Genomic DNA, 22,432 nt, shown 5'->3' with positions numbered 1-22,432 from the left:
TCTTCCTCCGGCAGCCTCTTTCATGGCAGGGCTGAGCAGAGGCAGTGACAGCTGATGAGGCTCTCCTTGGGACATGAAGACTATCCTTTAGGACTGCAAAAGCCCCCAGTTTCCTTTTGGGTAATTCGGGGAAGATATAGCCCAAGTAGGATAATAGAAGACTCTCCTCCCAATTTGACAAAAATTTTTAAAGATTTTTATTTATTTATGTGAGAGAGAGAGAGAGAGAAAACACAAGAGGGGGAAGGGCAAAGGGAAAGGGAGAAGCAGGCTCCCTGCCGACCCCAGGACCCCAGGACCCCAGGATCATAACCTGAGCTGAAGGCAGATGCTTAATTGACTGAGCCACCCAGGTACCCCCAATTCAAGACAGATTAAATTCATGTTGAAGATGAAAGCAGTTGGACCAGTCTTGTTTCCTGAGTGCAGGCAGCAGCTCATGCCTCTTAGAGCTGTTTTATTTTGAGACAAGAAATGGTTAGTACAGTGGCTCCTTTGTATCTAGGAGCGTTGGACCTTTTTCTTCTTCGGAGAGATAGATTTCTTGCTGTTGGTGAAGGCCCTTGAAGACTGTAGTTTAAATTCGACTGGAAAGTGGTCGCTGACCTCCAAAGCCTACAAAGAGAAAAGGGAGATGAATTTGGGAATTCAGAGACTGTCATTTTAGTGAACAAATTCAGGCTTAAGGTGGGAAGATAAAAAACCTAAAGTCATGCAGTAGAACACACACTAGTGAGTGTCATCCTTGGACCAGCTCAACCAGAAATTTAGGTAGGTCTTCAAGCCACAGAATAAATCATAGACTTGGAGACTCGGGGTCCAATGGCCCTATGTTGTATCTCCAGTGGTGGCCTCAAAGGGTGACACCAACCCGTCTCCCAGGACAGTGGTACAGAAAGACAAAGATGGCAACTGTACCTCCTCCTCGGTCAACCCATAAGCTTTCTGGAAGTTAAAGGTGCTGTTTGATTTGAGAACAACAGAGTTGACGATCTCTTGTCCTCTAAGCACGATCCTGCAGAAAAGGGGGAGAAGACAGTCCTATTAACCACCTCGTTGATTTGTGAAACAAACCAAGTTTCCTGTTTGACCTCTGGAATTGACTGAGCAGCCTGGCTCTTTCATGTCGTGTTCAAATTCCAGGCCTGGTTTTGTCTCCCTTAGGACAGTGCCTAAGATTGGGGAAATTGGCTCATCCCCTACTGGGGTTCTATGGGCACCAGCACACAGTGTTTCCCTGTGTGGGCAGTAGCCCTGTAGGTGGAAGAGAAGATATTGTATGAAACATGGACACCACATCGTGGATCAATGACTTACATACTGAGAATGTTGTTCCCCTTGCAATTATTTTTCACTTTTCCTGATTCGGTTATGAAGAAAGGTACTGGCTTATCTTTTTAAAAAATATTTTAATTATTTATTAGAGAGAGAGATTGGGAGCACACATGGGGTGGGAGTGTGGAGGGCAGAGGGAAAGGGAGAAGCAGGCTCCCTGCTCAGTGGGGAGAGAGCCCAACGTAGAGCTCGATCCCAGGATCCTGAGATCATGACCTGAGCTGAAGGTAGATGGTTAGTCCATGGAGCCACGCAGGCGTCCCTGGCTTATCTTTAATAACACTCTAAGCTCCCATTTTAACCAAGACAGAGTGGGCTGTAATCACCAAGCACTCTGCAAGCAAGATAATTAAGGCAGAATTTAACATTGTTTAGTTTCACTGGGCTTATGTTTTAAGTTATTTACGATTTATGACAAATAATGCTATTTTCTTACCTTAGTATGAAATTTCCTTTATTTATTTATTTATTTATTTGTCAGAGAGAGAGAGACACAGTGAGAGAGGGAACACAAGCAGGGGGAGTGAGAGAGGGAGAAGCAGGCTTCCCGCTGAGCAAGGAGCCCGACACGAGGCTCGATACCAGGACGCTGGGATCATGACCTGAGCTGAAGGCAGACGCTTAACAACTGAGCCACCCAGGCACCCCTGAAATTTCCTTTAAAAATTAATTTATTTCATTACAAATGAATAAATTTAAAGACAAATACAGGGAAAAACCATAGTATAGTTGCTTTGTAACGACAGCAAAATCTGGGAACATGGTAGTTAAGTGAGTTTTGGCAAGATGGACTCTAATATACCCCACGTGGAGTGACACATTTGGGGCCTACATGGCCCCCACTGACTGACTGAGGAAGGACAAGGTGAGTCAACTGCCAGGTCATGACCATCCACTGAGCTTTTCCTAATTCTGACTGACTGATTTGGTTTCCTGTGTTTGTTACCAATCCCACCATGGTTAACTCTGAGCTTAATCCACAAGTAAACTCTTCCCATTCACTTGGCGATTTCTTCACCAAGAAATCTTCAGACCCAGAGAGTCAAGAGCAACATAGTTAAGGTGCCTCTGTTTCTGGCTTCTACGGACATGTGTGGGCAGGTCAGCTGATCGTTGAAGGCTCTCCTGAGGCTGCTCCTTGCACAGGCCAGCTCTTGGCAGCTTTCATGTCCAGGAGTGCACAGCTCATGGGAGGTGTTCAATAAATATTTGAACATAGAATAAAGACTTGAATTGAGACCATTTCATCCTACTCCCCTAATTAGAAATGTACATCCCTTTAATTTTTTAAGATTTTCTTCATTTTTAAAGTAGGCTACATGCCCAACATGGGGCTCGAATGCACATCCCAAGATCAAGAGTTGCATGTCCTACCGACTGAGCCAGCCAGGCACCCCAGAAATTTATAACTCCTTTAAGAAAAGCATAAAAGAGGGACGCCTAGGTGGCTCAGTCAGTTAAGCATCTGCCTTCGGCTCAGGTCATGAACCCAAGATCCTGGGACTGAGTCCCACATTGGGCTCCTTGCTCAGAGGGGAGCCTGCTTCTCCCTCTGCCTGCTGCTTCCACTGCTTGTGCACTCTCTCTCTGACAAATTAATTAATTAATTAATTAAAATTAAAAAACATATATATATGCCAGTCCAGAAAATATAGAAAATCCAGAGCAACAAATGAGAAATTAATCTTTAAAAAAATCACATGTAATCCTGCCATCCTTTGGCATATGTGTGTCTAAACCCGAGGTTCTTTTAGTAAACACATTTTTTACCTGTTCCCCCACCCCTCCTAATGTACTGTGAGCATCTTTCCTGGTGATGCACTGTTCTTCAGCTTCATTATTTTTGATCACCTTCCCCTTGTTGGCCAGGGGAGAAGAATGGGGCTGCAGAATGGCCTTGACCTGCCCAAGGCAAGTGGGCGAGTGGCCATCTCCAACCCACTTAGCTGGCAAACTCTCAAAGTAAGAGGAGTGAAGGCACCAGGGTTGCAGTAGGTTGTGGGGTGGCCCAGGCTCCTGGGACTTCCTGCCTCCATTCGCCTTTCCCCAATGCTAGGGCTGATTCCACTCTTGGGAGCTGGAGTAGGGACTTCTGCAAAGGACACACCAGCCCTGAAAGCTCCAAGAGGAACAAATGAGGTCATGGGATGGAAGTGAAAGCCTGACCTCAAAACTAGAGAAGTGAGAACAGCTGTCTTCTGGCAGAAGCCATCTCATGCTTCCTTGGAGGCACGCTGGGCTCTGGGAACCACGGAAGATCAGGAACATTCACATGTTTTGAGTGTCTCCCACATGTCCTGATTTAAGGAGCAAAAGTGAAAGCTAACTGAAAATCCCCAAGGAGATTTTACAAGTACTTATTTTTTTTTTTTTTTTAATGTAGGCACTACAGCCTATGTGGGGCTTGAACTCACACCCCAAAATCAAGAGACACGTGCTTCACTGACTGAGCCAGCCAGGCACCCTGAGAATGCTGTTACTTAAAGGTATGTATTTGCGTCTAGGAATGTATAGCAAAAGCTTTGAGAGTGGAAAGACCCTTGTTCTAACTGGTCTCATATGGATCATCCATTTCAGCAGTGCTTACGCTAGCAAACTCTTGGCAATAACCTAAGCTCGATGATGGGGGATTTGAGTGACTAAATTCTGGTATGTCTTTGTGATGAAATAATTAACAGCCAGTGAGTGTGTGGAGCACTACCATCTGCCAGGCATTGTGTGAGAAGACACATACTACTTCATCTATTCCTCCTCATGGCTCCATGAATGAGGCTTCACGACAGTCCCTGTCTTATAGGCCAGGAAGCAAAGACACACAGAGCTTAACTCTCTTGGTTACAGACAGGAAGTGGTAGAGGCAGGATTTGAAGCCAGGCCAGCACTAGCCATAACTAAGCTACAACGCTCAGGGCTCCCAGGCGTGGTGATGCAGGTTGCACACTGCACAAGTACCTAATGGGTGAGCCTGAAATCTAATGGACTGAGGTGGGTTGCCTTTCCTGAGGCATATCAAATACTGTGTGGGCTAGCTTGCGTCAGGCAGGTGCTTCCTACCTGTCATATGCACAGCTGGTGCTCCCCTTGACTGTGGTGTCTTCTTGGTCCCCTATCAGCCAGACAAACCTGGTGTCAGTCCTCAAGCGGATGTTCTTCCAGGCCTTCTTGGGGACATAGCTACAGCCGGCATTGAAGTCACCCATGAAAATGAAATTCTGAAAGATGTTATTTGGAATTGTCACCTTGTAGGTATTATTGCCATGCTTTTTCTTAGACCCACTAACAGTGGCTCCACCTCCCACGCCCAGTAAACAGTGGGTTCCGTTACGAGCTAAATTGTGTCCTCCCCTCCCCAATGCCCCCACACAAATTCATATACTAAAGTCCTAACCTAATACCTCATGCGACTGTATTTGGAGAGAGGGCCTTTAAATGAGGCTTTATGGGTGGCCCCTAATCCAGTATGACTGGTGCCCTCATAAAAAGAGATTAGAACCTGGCAATTCACAGACCTATACCCCTGGGGCTAATAATACATTATATGTTTATTAAAAAATTTAAAAATTATTAAAAGAGGTTAGGACACAGACAGACAAAGAGGGAAGACCAAGGATAGAGGCTTTAGGAGAAAACAACCCTGCTGACACCTTGACCTTGGACATCCAGCTTCCAGAGCTGTGAGGAATACCTTTCTGTTGTTTAAATGGCCCAGTTTTGGGCAGCCCTTGCAAACTAATACAGGGTCTTTTTTCATTCCTTTTTCTTTTCTTTTTTTTAAAAGATTTTGTTTATGTATTTGAGAGAGAGAAAGCGCTGGCACAAATGGGGAAGGCAGAGGGAAAGAGAACAGCAGGCTCTACGCTGAGCAGGGAGCCCACTGTGGGTCTCAATCCCAGCACCCCGGATCATGACCTGAGCCGATGGGAGACACTTAATCAACTGAGCCACCCAGGCACCCTGATTTCTTTTTAGTTTTTGAAGTTGAAAACGGAGTCTTGGTTTTGATGAGTATTTGACAGGTGAGAATGTACAAGGGAAGGTGTTGTCACGGGTCTGTAGGATGTTTGCTGCAGCCGTTCCCTCCTGGTCTTACTCTCCACATCCGTGTCATTCAGCATGCTGAGTTAGGTGGGCATAAAAGAATCCAGCTCATTTATTCCCTCAGATCTTTCTGGCTCAAACTACTGGAGGGTATAAATACATGAATGAATCAACGTTTTTTTGTTTCCAAGCAGGAAAATGAATTTGGGTGGTTTGACAGCTTTGGCACCATGCTTTCTCTTCTATTGTTTGTAAGCTGGGAACTTATTCCTGTGGAAATTCTGTCTGCTGAGGAAGTGGGAAGAGCCTGAAAGGGAGGGGTGATAGAATGGGTTGTCCACCCTTGCCCCGAGGCCACCAACAGGACCTTCTATCTTAGAAGTGTTTTTCCCTACAGAGCTTTCGGAAAAAAACTTTTAATATTCCTTAATCTAGAGGAAGTGTCATATTTCCTAGTTAGTGCTATTGTTTGGGGTTGTTGTTGACTTTTTAGCATTTTCTTCAAAAACATTTTATTTTGACCTCAGTGATCATAGTTTTCCTTGAGATAGATGAGTGTGGTTGAGGGCAGAATGTCATCCTTAACCCCAGTGACCACCGGCTCCTATTGTTCTAGGCACAGTTTACTGAGCACGCACTATGTGTCAGGCCAAGGATTAAATGTTTCATAAAGTTGGGGTGCCTGAGTGGCTCAGTCAGTTGAGCATCTGACTCTTGATTTCAGCTCAGGTCATGATCTCAGGGTCCTGGGATGGAGCCCCACCCCTGGCTCTGTGCTCTCATGGACTCTGCTTGTCCCTCTCCCCTCATGTTCTCTCTCTCTCTCAAATAAATAAATAAATCTTTAAAAAATGTTTCATAAAGTTTAAGTTAAATCTCACAATAAACACTGGGAGGTGGAAGGGACCTTTAATCCCTGTGGAAACAGGATAGAGGGATAAAGTGAACTGCTCTAGACCATTCCACTTATTGGCTCAAGTGATAAAGTCAAGAATTAAATCCTGATCTGCTTCACTGAAGGCCCTCAGCACAAGAGTAGCCCCTCTTATTCACTCTTGCGCCATCGATGCCTCCCTAGTGCCTGACATTTAAGAGATGTTCAATAAATTGTTAAGTGACTGAAAGAATTCAAACTTTTAGGAATAAATGAGTCTTTCTCTTGCCTGGCAAGAGAAATAAGCAGTGAATTACACACCTTGTGCTCTCCATGTCCTAGCTCTGCGCCCCCACTTTATTTGACCCATGTTGCATTTTGAATGGTGGATCTGGAGAGGAGGAAGGGGGTGGTCACTGGAGTCACATCCCAAAAGGAGGAAAGAGGAATGAGGAAGAGCCCTCTGGAAGACTTCTGAACTTGCCAAGCGCTTTCACAGACCCTCACAGCTGCACAGGTGGCATCCCTGTTTTCTAGGTGAGAAAATAATTGAGGCCAAGAAGGACAGTGGGTATATTCCCCTAGATAGCACCCTTAGATCAATGGAGAAACCACTTCTGTTCTTCACTTCCGTCTATGAGGTTGGGCTGAAGCTCACACAGATTTAATCAATCGGAGCTTCTCAACCCCCCTGATCACAGTGGTTGGTTGGGATGGACATGTGACCCAGTCAGGGCCAATGGGACTCAACCCCGGGGCACTTGTTGCATAGTGGGACAGACAGTTTGTCAGTGGGCTGGAAGCTGCTGGTGGCCATCTTGCCATCCCAAAGGTGGAGCCCACCCAGAGGAAATGAGGGCAAAGAGATGGAAAGAAAGCGAGGAGACAAGCCCTGATTACTGGATCCAACTATGCCTGAACTACTCCTGGACATTTTAGTTACATGAACCAATAAATTGCACCTCCCTTTCACAAACCAGTTTTGAAAGTCTGTCCCATGCAGTGAAGGACTCCTGACCACTGTTCTCATTGCAAAGTGAGAATGATAAAGGTAGTAAATTGTGGGGTTATTGGGAGGATTAAATCGACTTGTCCATGTCCAGCCTCAGCATAAGGCACGGCTCCCACTATTCGTAATTTGGGGCAGCCATTATTAGTGGAGCAGAGTTTGAATTGCCGAGCCCCACGCGGACGGGACCCAGGCAGATTTAGCAAGAAGGATATTTAAGGCCGAGGTAAGGCCTAAAATGAGGCTCTAACAGGGTGCTGCGCTGCACATGTCCTGCCCGCCTCGCTCTCCCGGGGAGTCACTCATCCCTTCCCAGAACCGGATTCTGCCTCTGCTAGATGGGAGTTCAGCAGACACAGAGGGTCATCACCTCTGCCTTCCAGCGGCGTTTCACATCCCAGTAGACATCAGCGAGCTCATCAATCTCTTTCACGGAGGTCTCAGGGGTGGTGTGCAGGGGGACAATCACGAAGTCCTTGACAGCTGAGGAACAGGAAAGAGGAGGAGGTCACACGCACACTTTCCTGAACAGGAGCAGGTTCAGGGAACACTGCTGGAGAGAAACAGGCTGTCCTTCTGGAAGGCCCAGACTGCACTACCTGGGTCCTCTCATTTCTGGAGGGGCCAGCCAGTGGCTGAGAGGTGAATGCTGTTGGGACCATCGGGCGGCTGTTCTCAGAGCATGAAAGCCTCTTTTCACCCATTCACCTGCCCCGCCAAGAGAAAGTTGGTAATCAGGACTCCTTGCTGACATTGTGGGTGTTTTTATTTTCTCAGTTTTTGAAAAATGGTATTTTCCACTTTTTAAAAAATAAGTCTCTTTGGCTTTTGTATGGAAGAAAAAAGTTTTTTCTAGTTAAAAAAAAAATTGAGGCTTGTCAGTTTACGTGTCTTTTATAATCTGGAAAAAAAGCCTCTCTAAAATTATGTATTTTTTAAAACAGCCTTTGTGAAACAGCTGAAAACCTCCCCACCAGGAGGGACTGAGCGAGCCTGTATCCGGGAATGTGGGTGAGCTTGGGAGCCGTGCCTTGCCCACCTGCCGGTGGCAGCTGGCGTGTTCTGAGGGCCTCTTCCCCGGGGTTCCCTTGCCCAGTGCCTGGGTCCCCACTCGTACGCAGAAGCTGAGGGCTGGTGGGGAATCACTGCTCAAGTCACACAGTGGGGAGTCAGGACTCAGATCTGGAAGCCTGTCTCCATGACCCCACACTTACCCACCAGCCGGGTCTCCCACTCTCCTCCTCCGGCCTCCACTCCATTTCCCATCCTCTCTGGCCCCCTAAACACCCCTACCCTTTTCGCACCTCCGAGTTTGTGTGTACTCACTGGGACCTCCCCCTGGAAAGGCCCTTGCCTTAGCCCTCAGTGACTGGCTTCTTCAGGTCACACTCCATGTCACCCTGAAGAGGCCATCTGTCTCCTGCCCCATCTAAGGCAGGCCCCTCACCCCAGTATGGAATGTACCCTGCTTTTACTTCCTTCCTGCTCTGAAGTTACTTGCTGTGCCTCTTAGTTTTTCCCACTGGAACCTTGGCTCTGTCTTGCTGACTGGCTTGGCTCCAACACTTAGCACAGTACCTGGCCCATGGGAGGGACTAAAAAATGTTTGTTGGTTGAGTTTATGATCGAATGAATGAATGAGTAAATGAATAAAGGAAACAAATGATAAATGAATGACTAAGTGATATAAAGGAAAAAAGTAAATGAATAAAGGGAAAAAATGATAAACAAATGGCAAACTCTGTCTTTAATCTCAGAGGGGACAGAAGGATGTTTCCTTGTACAAGAGAGAGAATTCCAAACAGGGCATGGCTGCAGTGCCATCCTCTGGGAGGAGAGGTAAAGGAGGAAAGGTAGATGCTCAAGATAAACAGGTTTGTTTAGTCATGTTTAGCTATGTGTCGCTGAAGACTCTATTTGAGAAGACGGGGCAGGGTGCTCTGCAAACACTGGTCAGCCAAATGGGAATTGTGTGTCTGACAAAGGTGATTATTACACCTGCTCTCTGATGTGCATTTCTGTCCTAAACAGCCCCCACCTCCTCCTCTTTTTCTATTGGAAATTTCCACCACCATTCTTCCATGTTTGTTTTCCCGAAGTACTCACAAAGCCAGGGCCGAAATAGTTATGTTCCTACTTCAGGCTGTTTATATTTGTGTAATATATATGCAGCTGCTGCTCTATGGATATTTATTTGGTCAGTGTCTGTCTTGTCCACTACAACATAACTTCCCTAGGACAGGGACCTTGTCTGCCTTGTCCAGTGCCTGGAACAGAATGTGGTAGGCACTGAAAAATATATTTGATTCATATAGCTCCAATCTGCAAACCAAATTAATTATTGACTTTGGAGTTAGATATGCACAGTGGTTAAGAGTGTGAGCACCCAAGATAATGGCTTGGGTTCCAACTACTGAGTGAGTGACCTTGGGCCAGTGATTCTACCTGTTTGAACCTTGGCTATCTCAAATGTAAAGTGCAGATAATCCTAGGTCCTGCTGGGTGTTGCAAGGATTACAGGAACCTGGCACTAGTCAGGGATCTGTAATTGTTATGGCATATATAAGTGTAGTTGTCAGAGTTCAGACGTGTAGTCGTTTGGATTTCCTCTCTATACACAGTCTGTGGAGGAGATTGGAAGGGGAGGGAGAGGGAGACTCTAGGTTGGGAGTTCGTCTCTGCTAGCCATCTCTGGGACTCTCTTTTTTAAATGAAGTTGTATTTGATTGGGACTGAAAAAAATAATGGTAAATAATTTCCATCAGCCTAAAAGCTCAGAGAGTGGAGTTATCACTGATTTCTGAAGGTGAGTTCCAGGCTAAGGAGGTCTTGAGTTGAGGAAACCTCCTCAACAGTCAAATATTAGACGTTCTTAATGGCCATCTCAAGTCTAATGTCTCCCTAACGATGCTGTGCAAACCCTGGGACCCCCGCTCACACTCGGGGCTACTGTCCATTCATGGGATCACAGGAAAGTCATGAGCAGGAGGGGCCTGTGGATCTCACCGGTGTGGGGTGACTGGAACCAGACCACAAAGGGTTCCCTGGAAAACACATCTGCGTCACCAGCCTGATAGTCATGGTAGAGGTAGCGTTTCTTCACAGACACTAGCTTTTCCCTAGAAATAAAAAAAAAAAGGAAGCCCTTCCAGCTGATTCATTTGTCTTCTTAACCTCATTCAAGAAGCAGAGACATAGCCCATGGCTTTATTGGCCCCCCAGACAGGCTCTTGCCCTGCAAGGGATCTTCCCTTCGAGAACAAGTTTCCGTCAACTCTTCTCAAAGGCCAGAGCCCTTTGAAAGCTGGAGACCAGAACAGCACCAGATCTCTGGGGCAGCCACAAGTTAATGTTCAGACTTAGAACACAATTACTGGTAAGAAGAAGACAACATGTGAAATTTTGGAGTCAGCCATGCTGGGCAGCTCAGGTTTCCATCCCTGGGCTGGAACTTCACTGTGAAGGATAAAGAAGTGACCCTCCAGACCAGGCAGACACTGAACCAACCAGCAAATTCGAGGTCAGGAAGCTGCGTGTGCTCTTACTTTGAGGAGATAATGCTTTGCTTCAGCCTCAATTCAATAGCAATTAGTTTGATATTTTGGTATTATTTGATATTGAGAACTGGTTAGAGATCATTAGAGATCCAAATTTGGTTTTGAAGAAAAGAAATACATTTTGAATCAAATCACGGTCATCATTTAGAAGTGAATCATGTCCCAGGAAGCCAAGACTATACTTACTTGTAGAGAAAGGCATACTGTTCTTTATATGTGTTTCTTCCAAGCCGAGAGCTAATCACATAGTTGTAGATTATATGTCTTCTTGAGTTTCTAGAAAACATAAAGATTTTACATTGCATCTTAAAAAATAAGCATTTCCCTACTGCAAGCTCCCCTCTCTTCATTCTGTATCCATATCGCCAAGGGTATTGTGGAGAAAGGCTGCCATTCGTCATAATCTCGGAGTCTAATAAGAAGGGCCACCATCGCCTGGGAATGTGACATTTCTCAGGATCTTTACAGACATTATCTCTTGCCCTTAGGAGGTGGGTAGTATTGTTACCCATTTTTTATAGTTTGCAGGTACAAAGCTGGGATTTGAGCTCAGATCCTATATACCCCAAATCCACAGGCTTTGGCCTGTACTTGTGGGACATTATTGAGACCATAGATTCAGGCCATATCAGTCCCAGATCCCACTCTGGTTCATGTCTGGGGCTGACCTCATACTCCCTGGTGGAGTAAATCTTATCAGGTCACCCTGTCCCTGCACTACTCCTGAGCATTTCTCAAAGGCAGAATTCCTAGTACTATTTTCTCTTCTTTTCTTTTTAAGATTTTATTTATTTATTCAACAGAGAGAGAGATCACAAGTAGGCAGAGAGGCAGGCAGAGAGAGCACAGGAAGCAGGCTCCCTGCCGAGCAGAGAGCCGGATGTGGGGCTTGATCCCAGGACCCTGAGATCATGACCTGAGCCGAAAGCAGAGGCTTTAACCCACTGAGCCACTCAGGCACCCCCCAGTACCATTTTCATTGGACGTTCACACCTGCTCTGAAAACTCCCAAACATTTTCTCACAAGTCAGCTATTGTTTATGTCCTGGGGGCTAGAGGTATAGCTGTGAAGTCCCATTACCTCTACCACTCATTCATACCAGGGAAATGGACTCTCCGTGTGTTTGCCAAACCTGCTGATAACTCCACTCAGGGCAGGGCCTGACACATTTTTACTTCATTCGCACACAGAAAGATCTAGCGCATATCTAAGCTGTGGCATATTCTTAGGTTCTGTTGGAATATAGCAGATTGGGTCTTTAGGAGCCCACTGAGGCCCTGCAGAAATTCTCGAGCATGCTAGATACATCTTCTACGGCAGGTCCAGCTGCTGGGGCCCAAGAAGTGTGGACAGCAGATTCCACCGGGTTTCCAGTTTGGGAAGACTGGCCTTGTTCTGAATCTCGCCTGCCAAATTTTGGGTTGGCAGGCTGCTCGCAATGACTCAGCTGTGAGGCAATTAAGGCCCCTCCTGGCTTACGGGGGTTAAGGGGACAAACAGGCCTGCCTCTGCCTGGAGTCCATGGCACAGTCTAGGGAAGTTGGGGAGAACTGACTGCAGTGGGGGTGGGGAGACCCGACCCAGGATGCTCTGGGGAGGCACCTGGAGCCCCCTGTCCTCAAAGGTTCTGAAAACTGACCAGAGACCCTCTATGGGAGGCTGAGGAGGTTCAGAATAGAGCACCGGCTTTGGAGTCAGACATGACCCAGGTGCAAAGGTAAGCTCCACTGTTTACTGGCTGGGTGATCTTGGGCACATCCCTCCTCTCTGAGTCTCAGTTCCCCCGGCTATAAGGGAAGCAGTAAAAGTACCAACCCCACAGAGTTGTGGGAGTAAATGAAATAGTGCACATAAATGGATTAACAGGATGCCTGGCATGTAGTTAGGGCTATCGATGGTAGCTGTTGCACATGGCCCTCTGGACCACCATCTGCCATCGTAATTTTCTTCCTTTTCCTAGTAATAGACTCCATCAGCACTTACTGATCCCTGCTACATGCCAAGCACAGTGCAGCCACTTACATGCAGTATTTAATCACAGCCACATCCCAGGAAGATGGGTTCATTATTAGCCCCATTTTGTAGACAGGGAAAATGAGGTACGAAGAGCTTGCATAACTTACTCAAAGGCATAGTAGAGCCAAGATCCAAACACAGGTGGTCTGAGACTAGCATAGGTGCCTAACACTTGTGCTAAACTCCCTTTTCTATCATCAAAGATCAGATCTGGAACCAGAAGAGCTGCTGAGGGTAAAGCATATTTTTAGAGGAGAAACTGAGGCCCAGAGGGGAGTGGAGCCAGCCCAAGAGGCCTCTTTGAACAAGAGTGTCCAAGGCTGTTCCTGCTGGGCTTACCGAGGCTGGATTGATCATTTATTTATTTTTTTAAAACGTGAGTTTCCTTAATTATAAAAGTGTAACAATGGCCAGATGTACTGGATGGTAGATTACATGGTTGTTAGCATTTTCTCTGTGCTCTTAAGAATGTTTAAAGTACATCATAAGAAAAAGGAAAGAGTGTATAACATTCTCATTGTAGAAAACTTGGAAAATACAGACAATATAGAGAAGACACCATATTTAAATTCCTTGTAATTTTTGCTCTGAGATAGCCGTTGTCAGCCATTTGATTCCCCGCTTTTGAATCTTTTAAATGTTTTTTGTTTTGTTTTTCTTTTGACATAATTGAACTACTTGGTACATATTATCATATGTTCTAGTTTGTGGTATAATCTTATCATGCATGTACAAAGGAAACATTATATTAGAAGTTTTTAAAAATTGGGGCGCCTGGGTGGTTCAGTGGATTAAGCCTCTGCCTTCACCTGGGGTCATGATCTTGATCTCGGGGCCTGGGATCGAGCACCACTTCAGGCTCTCTCCTCAGCAGGGAGCCTGCTTCCTCCTCTCTCTCTGCCTGCCACTCTGCCTACTTGTGATCTCACTCTATGTCAAATAAATCAATAACATCTTTTAAAAAAAAAAAAAGTTTTTAAAAATTGGAGTGCGTCAGAATCACCCGGGAAGGCTACTTAGATGAAGATCACTCCCAGGGATCCCGCAGACATTCTCGTTCAATAGCCTGGAAGTTCTGGAATGTGCCTTTTTAACTCACTTTGGGGTGATTTTCAGGTGGCTAGGTCTGCTGATTATTCTTTGAGAAAGAATGTAAATCATAACTATAATCCAAAATTGTAAATTATTTGAGGACATTATCTTTTGGGGTTTTTTGAATTTATAAAATCAATCTAGGCTTTTTGTAAGATATTCAAATCATATACAAGTATATAAAATAAAAAGTAAATGTTCCTATTTCTTCAGTGACCCCATCCACAGTGGTCCCGCAATTACACCCACCTCCCGGACCCAGAAGTAACCATTCTTAATAGTTGGACCCTATCCTCCCATTCTCTCCTCTGTCCCCGTGCAAACTCAAACACCCTCTTACTCAGGCATAGTAGTAATGTGATCACTAAAATGGGCCACTCTATCTACAGTTCTGAACCTTTTTTGAATTGCTTTCAAGATTACTGCAGTCGTCTTCCCGTGCTGAATATTTAGCTCTAACATATTCTGTAGTGAACGTGGTTTTTAACGTGGTAATATTCCAGCCTGCAGGCATATCGTAACTTCATTCTTGTACTCAATCTTTTCTTTATGACAGTAGTTCTGATTTCAATCTCTTGTCTGAATCCTCTTGTCTCTTTCGTTTCTCTCTCTGTCTTGGCTGCTCATGCATTTCCTCTATTTTGCTTTATCATATTAAAACTAGCTAGTCGAAAGTTCTCAGGACTGCAGCTACTGGAGTTGGAAGCTGGGGCAGTGTTGGCCATGTGACGTGGTGGTCAGGGCAATGCTGGCTTTCACACTAGTTTCAGTTCCCCTGGGCTTCTCAGATATCCTTGCACTTAACCTTGAGCCTGCAGGGGGTCCAGGCCCCCCACCCCCACCCCACCCCGTCTTTACCCATTTAATCTCTCCATCAGGGTGGGACAGATCCTGTTGTTGCTGTCCTTGATTTCCATCAGGAGTATGATATCACAGCGTTTGATGACCTGCAGAGACAGAATTCCCAGATGTCTTCAGGCAAATAATCTACCATAATAAAATCTTTTATTGGGCACTATGTTTTAAGTATAGGATTAGTGTTCGGTTAAAGTAATTAACTTCATTGCTGAAACAAGTGAGGAACTTCCTGAGGTAGGTAATATTGTTATGTCCATTTTATTTTATTTTAGTCAAGTTTTTATTTTTAAGTAACCTCTATGGCCAGTGTGAAAATCAAGCTCACAGTCCTGAGATCAAGAGTCACAAGCTCCACGGACTGAGCCAGTCAGGCGCCCCAGTTAAGTCCATTGTAAAGATAAGGAGTCTAGGGCTCCAGGAAAGTCAAGTAAACTACCCAAAGTCACTCAGTTGGAAAGTGGCTGATACCAAGGGCAAATCTAGGCAGTCTGAATCCAGAGCCTATGATCACATGATCACGTGTCCTATATCTTGGCTTTGCTTGAATAATCACAATAACAACTACAAATATTTATTAAGCTTTTAGTAAGTGAGAGGGACACAGCTGGATATGGGTCTCCCTAGTTCACCTGGCAACAAAATTATAATAATAAAAATTACAAGGGCTAACATTTATTGTGATCCTACTCTGAACTTCACCAACCTTATGAGATAATCATAAGCAGAAATCAGGCTCAGAGTGATTGGATGAGAAGTTTGAAGTCACACAGCCAGTATATAGATGGTAGAGTCAGGATTTGAATTCAGGATTGTGTGACTACAAAGCCCATGATGATGTTAAAATACAGGGAGGCTGGGTCTGGCCGCCAAGCCAGCCTGCTGATTTAGTTACCTGTCACTGTCAGACCTTTCTTGAAGGCACTTTAAACTAGGGGCACCTGACTGGGTCAGTTGGTGGAGCATGCAAATCTTGATCTCAGGGTTGTGAGTTTGAGCCCCTTACTTGAAAATAAGTAAAATATTTTTTTTAAATATTCTTTAAAGTATGGATCAAAATCCTTGGAGAATGTACTTACCCTTTGGCCTAGTTTTCCCCCCTGGAGGAAGGTCTCCTATCATAATGTAATATCTACTACCTCTCTGCATCTCAGTGTCCTCATCTATAGATTGGAATGATGATAGTACTTCCCTCACAGGGTTGCTGGAGGATTAAATGGGCACTTGGAGCAGTGAGAGCAGTATAGGAGGCACACAGTAAATTATTACTACTACTATTATAACTTGTATAGATCAAAGAGGAAGATACATTGCAACAAGGACAACAACAAAATTGGAAACAACCTAACTAAGTTATCCCTGAATAGGAAACCATTAAATAAAAGATAGCATAGGGCATTATATAGAATTAAGAGTCATGTGAATGGGTCCCTCAATGGCTCAGTCTGTTGAGTGTCTGACTCTTGATTTTGGCTCAGGTGATGATTTCAGGGGTATGAGATCGACCCCCATGCTGGGCTCTGTGCTGGGAGTGGAGCCTGCTTAAGATTTTCTCTCTCTCCTTCTGCACCTTCCCCTGCTTGAAAAAGGCATGTTTTAAAAGAATTCTTAACAAAATATATAAATAAATAATAACAGCATGTGAAATGCTTCTGATACAAAAGCAGGATACAAAACTGATGATAGAGGGTAGTCTCCGTGCTGAAAAACAGATGCAAATTTATGTATTTATTTTTGTGTAGAAAAATGCTCATAATGTCCTAAACACCAGTAGCTCTTATCTTCCAGTGATAGGATAACACTTCTTTATATGTTTCTATATTTTCAAAATAGTCCCTAATGACTGTTTTTAACTTACTAAAATTAGTTTCAAAATTCTAAATTTATATTTTAAAAAATTATACGTAATTTTAAAAATTCAAAGTGTTATTTAAAAAAAACTGCAGAGTGCCTGGGTGGTTCAGTTGGTTAAGCGTCTGCCTTCGGCTCAGGTCAGGATCCCAGGGTCCTGGGATCAAGCCCTGCATCCAGGCTCTCTGCTCGGCAGGGAGTCTGCTTCTCCTTCTCCCTCTGCCTGACTCTCCCCCTGCTTGTGCTCTCTCTCTGTGTCAAATAAATAAGTAAAATACTACAAAAAAATAAATAAATAAGTGTTAGCTCTTACCATCGACTCACTGAATTTATAATAACCCTATGATGCAGGTCCTCTTATTATCCCCACTGTATATATAGCTGGGGCTTTTGCCTCAGCGTGGCTAAGTAACCTGAACATCATGTGAATGTGGATAATGGGATCATCTGCTACAGAGCCCCTCTTGACCACTTGCTCAACGGCAGAAGTAATCACCATATTCCTGTGATTGCTCCTTTTGAATGTCATCCACTGGTGCAGGGCAAAAATGGACCAGGGTTCAGACTGCATTTCCTGAGCAGAAGGGTTGAGCTTTTAGATTCCCTGTTTACAGCCCTTTTGCCGCACAAAAACAAACAAACAAACAAAAAAAAAAACATTCCAAAGCCCCACATCTCCAGCAGTTACTCCAGCGGATCTCCATGTCCCTTGAGTACTTGCCTCTGAACCTCTGGACGAATTTCCTATAGACTGGAACCTACAGCACAGTGAGCAATGGATCTCACCATCGGAGTTCTCCTGGGGACGAACCCTAGAGCTTTAACAGTCCGTCCATCCTCCTACCCATCTCTCCACTCACTTGTTTATCCATCCAACAAAATTCAGTCAGGGGCCTGCTGTGTCCCAGATGACCTGTGAGGCCTTGCTTTACTCACAACTCTACAGCATCTGGCATGAGTGAAAGAGGGAAGGGAGGGAAGGAGAGAGAGGGAGGGAGGCCCAGGGAGCCATACTGGAGCCATTTGAGCCCAGTTTATAAAGCACAAGTACCTTCCTGTGTTTAACTCTTCTTTATGGCAGCATAAGAAAAATGGGAATAAATTTCCTAGCCAGTGCTTTAAAAAACAATTTTGTTAACAGTTTTCTAATTATAAAAATAATGTTGCTTATTGTAGAAATTTGAAAAATACAGAAAAAACTATAAAAAAAATCACCTGATGACCTCTAAACCCATCACCCAGACACTTCTCACATGATTTCTGTACTTGTATTTACAAAATGACATCAAAATAACTCGCCTGTTAGCATCAAATGGCCTCAGAGTCGTATCTTGACTCTATTGCTCACCAGCTGTGTGACCCTGAGCAAGTCACTTAAGCTCCCCGAATCCGCCAGATTCCTCATCTATAACCTGGGATGAAATCCTCCTCCTGGGGATGTCTTGGGGATTAAAGGATATGATAGATACAAGGCATTCAGTCCAGTCCCTGACCTGGAAAAGAAGCTCTGCAAACAGTGGGGCAGTGTTTATCACACAGTTTGGGTCTGGTTGGTTTTTTTGTTCTTGTTTTTCAGCCTCAGTGATGTTCTGAGCGTTTTCCCCACAGTGGTTAAATACTCACTTTTCAAATCTTATCACTGATACATGTTTTCCCTGCCCCCGTTTCAGGCCAGGAAAAAATACTTCGCCCCTGAATCTCTCTCCTCAGAATGAGCCTCCAGAGATGAGAGGCCCCCCAGAAGGCCCTCCCAGACCTGAAACTGGAGATTTTCCTGACTCCATTCACAGATGGGAAGGAGGAGAGGCCGAGCATGGCCAGCAGTGAAGCCTTCCCACCCAGCAAGCGGTATTGTGCTGCGAGTGGGCCTGGAAAGACGGGAAGGGGCAGTCTAAAGAAATCTTATGAAGACTCTGGGACCAAGAGCCGTCTTTGGTGTCTCTAAACAGGGAACTATACAGTACAGGAGGAGACAGAGCCCAGAGAGGGTCCATTAGGTCAGGGTCCCAGCCTTTGCTCTCACATTTACTGGCTCCATGACCAGGGACTATGTCCGTCTCCGCTCTGAACTCCACTTGCCCATGTGCAAAAGGCAACCAGAGGACTTGTGAGGCTGACCTTGGATGCTTCCTGATAAGGGCCTGGCTAACAAGAAGCACTCCTGAAATTGTAAGTACCATGTGCTGTGGGAGACGATGCCTCCCATGTCCCTCATCTCAACCCGAGTGCCTCAGAGCATCGAGTACTTGGCCTACGTTCAGTATTTGTTGGATGAACAAACTTTGCTCTTTAAGGACACAAACTGAGGAATGGGACAGAAGCAGCCTTGCCCAGGCAGGGTTTGGCATCTGGAGAACTGCCCGTAATGCCAGCCAGCAAGTCCAAGTTGGAGAAGGCAGGTCTCCTTCACTCTCCAGCCTCCCTGATGAAGGTCATAGACAACAGCATGATGAAGCTGGGCTCATCTCCAAAGGGATCAAGCCTATATGGAAGGGTGGAAAAGGCATCTTCTCTAATAGGGTTGGTTCATATGGCTGGCTTTGATCCTGGCTCTTCTGCTTACCTGCTAGGGAATCCTGGGTACGGCACTTCACCATTCTGAGTCGGCCTTCTCTGTTACAAAGTGAGGGGAATGCCACCTATGTCATAATATTAAATAAGAATATGGAGATATCTGGATGGCTCAATTGGTTAAGCGTCTGCCTTTGGCTCAAGTCGTGATCAGGTCGTGATCCCAGGGTCCTGGGATCGAGACCCACATTGGGCTTCCTGCTCAGTGTGGATACTGTCTCTCCCTCTGCTCCTCTCTCCTGCTCTCTCTCTCCCTCTGTTTCTCAAATAAATAAATAAATAAATAAAAATAAACATAGAAAGTTCCTGGCCAGGAGCAGGTACGCAGACACAAGGCCCCGTGAATATTACTGCCCTGAATATCTGGGTTCGGGTTTCACTGTAAGTGCTCTCATTGGCTCTGGCAGTCTTTGGGGATGGCCTCTATTTATGGGATGGTTTTGCAGCAGTGGGGTTAGGTAAGGATTCCTTGACAGAGACTTCCCATGTGCTTGGTGTTCGGTGTGATGGGCTCTCCATCAGTGGGCTCTCTAGGATGAGGCAGCTCCAGGGAGGGGCTAAGTATAGGGCCCCAATGATGGAATCTCCAAGAACCAAAAAGACAGCCTCTTAAGATTGTGATGACTTTTCCTGGGTAGAATAAGTGAGGAAGGTGATCGGCACTAGGGAACTCATAGGTACCCAGGCTCCGTGTGCCCTTGTGCAAGGAAGCAGGGAAAATAGTTTCCCGGCACGTCAGAGCTCCCTGTAGTGCCAGGGAGTCTCGGCTCCCACAGGTTGGGCATGGTTGTTCTGGTTAAACGACTGCCACTGGAAGGCCTTGGGTGCCATCCAAAGGGCAGGGCCAACCAGGGAGAGGGCGATCTAAATAAGAACAGAGCATGTAGTCCTTGTTCTAATCCATTTTGTGTATTAATCCCAACAGTAGCGGCTCTGTTTGTGATCATCTGCCCCGTCCCAGGCTCTCCTGGGGCCCTTCCACACCTTGAGTTCTCTCTGCCAACCAGTGTCACAGGTTGTGTAAGGCCCAATTTCTGAAAGGCCCAGAGGTTCAGGGAGGAGAAGGGAATTCCCGAGCTTCCTCACACAGCTGTTGGGCAGGATCTAAACCCAAGGTTTGCGGTGTTCCCACCATACCATGGTGCCCACAGGATTTTCTAGGGTGGTAATACCCAGACAGAGTCCTGGGAAAGGTTTCAGCTCCAGCATCATCAGAGATTAGTTAACGTGTCAGGTAAAGACAAAGTTAGTTGACTCCAGAGAAACGTGAGCAGCCACTCCGGACCTTGGTCATACAACCCAGGGAGGTTTTATCTAAGTGGAGAGAAAGTTTAGAATTGGTAGTTGGGAAAAGGTTGATGGGTATAAGGTGGAAAAGGAGGGAGAGGTGGGGAGGAGGGAAGGAGAGAAAGAGAAAGGAAGGAAGGAAAGAAAAAGAAAAGGAAGGAAGGAAGGGAGAGAAGGGAGGATGGAAGAAAGGAAGGAAGGAAAGGAAAGAAAGAAATCTGTGCTGTATTGATGGAGAAAAAGATAGAAAGACCAGGCTGGGCTGGCATCCCAGCTCCCCCTCCACCCACCCACCACCTACATGAGGTCACTACACCTTTTGTTGTTCATCTCTTCATGGGGGGTAATAACCCTCCTTCTTGAGAGTGATGGAATGAAATCGTGTATTCGTGGTGCCTGGCGGGGGCATTCAGTAAATGGTAATAAAAATCATGGTATTAGCCAGCCCTTCCCTGGAGCTTACTAGGAGCCAGATATTGTTTTAGGAGCTTTACATTTACCAACCTACACAAACCCCCGAACAATCCCACAGGGAGGAGCCGTCGTAGCTCCCGAACGCCCCTCATGTTCCGAGGATGACATGAAGCCCGGAGAGGGGATGTGGTTATTGGTATTATTGTTGTCAGTACTGTGATTGAATGCAAAGGCAGCTGCTACCTTCCCCCTAGAGACTAACTTGGGTGAAATTTCTCCGGAGTCTCTCAAAGGCAGAGAGAGCGCATGAGGGGGATCCAGTGCTCTCTGTGACCAAGAAGGGGTCTCACCTTCATGATGACATCCATGGCATTCTTGTTTTCCTTCTTGGCTTCCCCAAAGGACCTCACGTTGAAGGAGCAGAGCCTCAGGGCCAGGGCACTGCTGATGGAGAGGAGGAGAAGCAGCGGGAAGGCGGGCAGCCGGGGCATCCTGGCGGGGCTCCGGATTCAGCGAGAGGACCGTGGTGGCTGGCGTGCAAGGGCTCTGGGCCACCTCCTTGGGCTCAGCTGACTTATAAAGCCTGCAGATAACAGGAATGACTGGATTCCTTGTTGCTACTTTCACTTCTCTGAGGAACTGAAGATCATGGGTTTCTTTCCCCAGGGAAATGAAGAAAGGGGTCTAGTCTTTTAGGGGCCCCTGTTTTTGTCACTCGGGTGCGGAAATTGGCCTGCGTAATTGAGGGACCATCCCCTGCAGAGTCTCTCCTATCCCATTCGGGAACCAGCTGTGACATCTGGTCATCGGCCCTGCAGTGGCATGCCATGTGCCTTTTCCTGAGAATGGATAACTCGGAAGTGGTCCACCCCAGAGGGCAGCTGGGGTGAGGAAGGCTTCTGTGGAGGGGATGATGAGGCAAGGGTCAGTGGGAAATCCGGCCAGGCTTTCTGTCCTCACTGGGGTTTCGCAGCCAGCTGTCCTGGGACACACCCAGGCTCTGACTCTCTAATTGCCCTGGTGGGCGTAATTAAGGTCAACTCTGCTTTGAGTTACATAATGTTATAGGCAGTTTTACCGTTTACAGTGTAACACACTGAAGGCTGGTAGGGTGTTGCCAGGGAGAGCAAGTGCTGGTCTGCTGGAATGGGTCCGTAAAATATCCTTGGACTTGAAGGACTAATAGCCAGTGAAAGCCCCTGGAGAGATCACAGTTCAATCAGGTATGATCTTAATGTTTGTAAGAGATGTATGACCCGAAGAAAGGAAGGTTTTTCAAGAACTATAGGATTTCAACCCAAGTAAAATGAGTTTTAGAGAGGAGGGCATGGAGACAGGACGATCCGAAATGCAAAATCCAGTCAAGTCCTAAGCCCCGGGTGAGATTTACAGACTTTGGCAAGGTAAATTATTCTGTGAGGAAGGTGGGTGATGAGAATAAGTGGAGGGTAGCATTGGGATCTCTGGGCCACCCCCTCTTGAAGAGATGGGCGTGGAAAAGGGAGAAGCACGCATGTATCACTAACATACAT

The 22,432-nt window shown here is 45.9% G+C and overlaps 1 protein-coding gene across 1 annotated transcript; it reads right to left on the bottom strand.

Moving 5' to 3' along the window:
- Positions 1-437: 437 nt before the first annotated feature.
- DNASE1L3 (deoxyribonuclease 1 like 3) lies at positions 438-21,707 on the bottom strand. The gene is made up of 8 exons (XM_044255250.1): positions 21,251-21,707; positions 14,781-14,869; positions 11,000-11,089; positions 10,263-10,375; positions 7,627-7,739; positions 4,390-4,547; positions 919-1,015; positions 438-615 (listed from the first exon to the last, which is right to left on the bottom strand). The coding sequence occupies exons 1-8, from the start codon at positions 21,389-21,391 to the stop codon at positions 502-504; spliced, it is 915 nt and encodes a 304-aa protein (XP_044111185.1). The 5' UTR covers positions 21,392-21,707; the 3' UTR covers positions 438-501.
- Between the last annotated feature and the right edge of the window lie 725 nt (positions 21,708-22,432).

The sequence above is a fragment of the Neovison vison genome, chromosome 6 (genome assembly GCF_020171115.1).
Source record: "Neovison vison isolate M4711 chromosome 6, ASM_NN_V1, whole genome shotgun sequence".
NCBI classification, from domain to species: domain Eukaryota; kingdom Metazoa; phylum Chordata; class Mammalia; order Carnivora; family Mustelidae; genus Neogale; species Neogale vison.
This window is presented reverse-complemented; position numbering and strand designations above follow the sequence as displayed.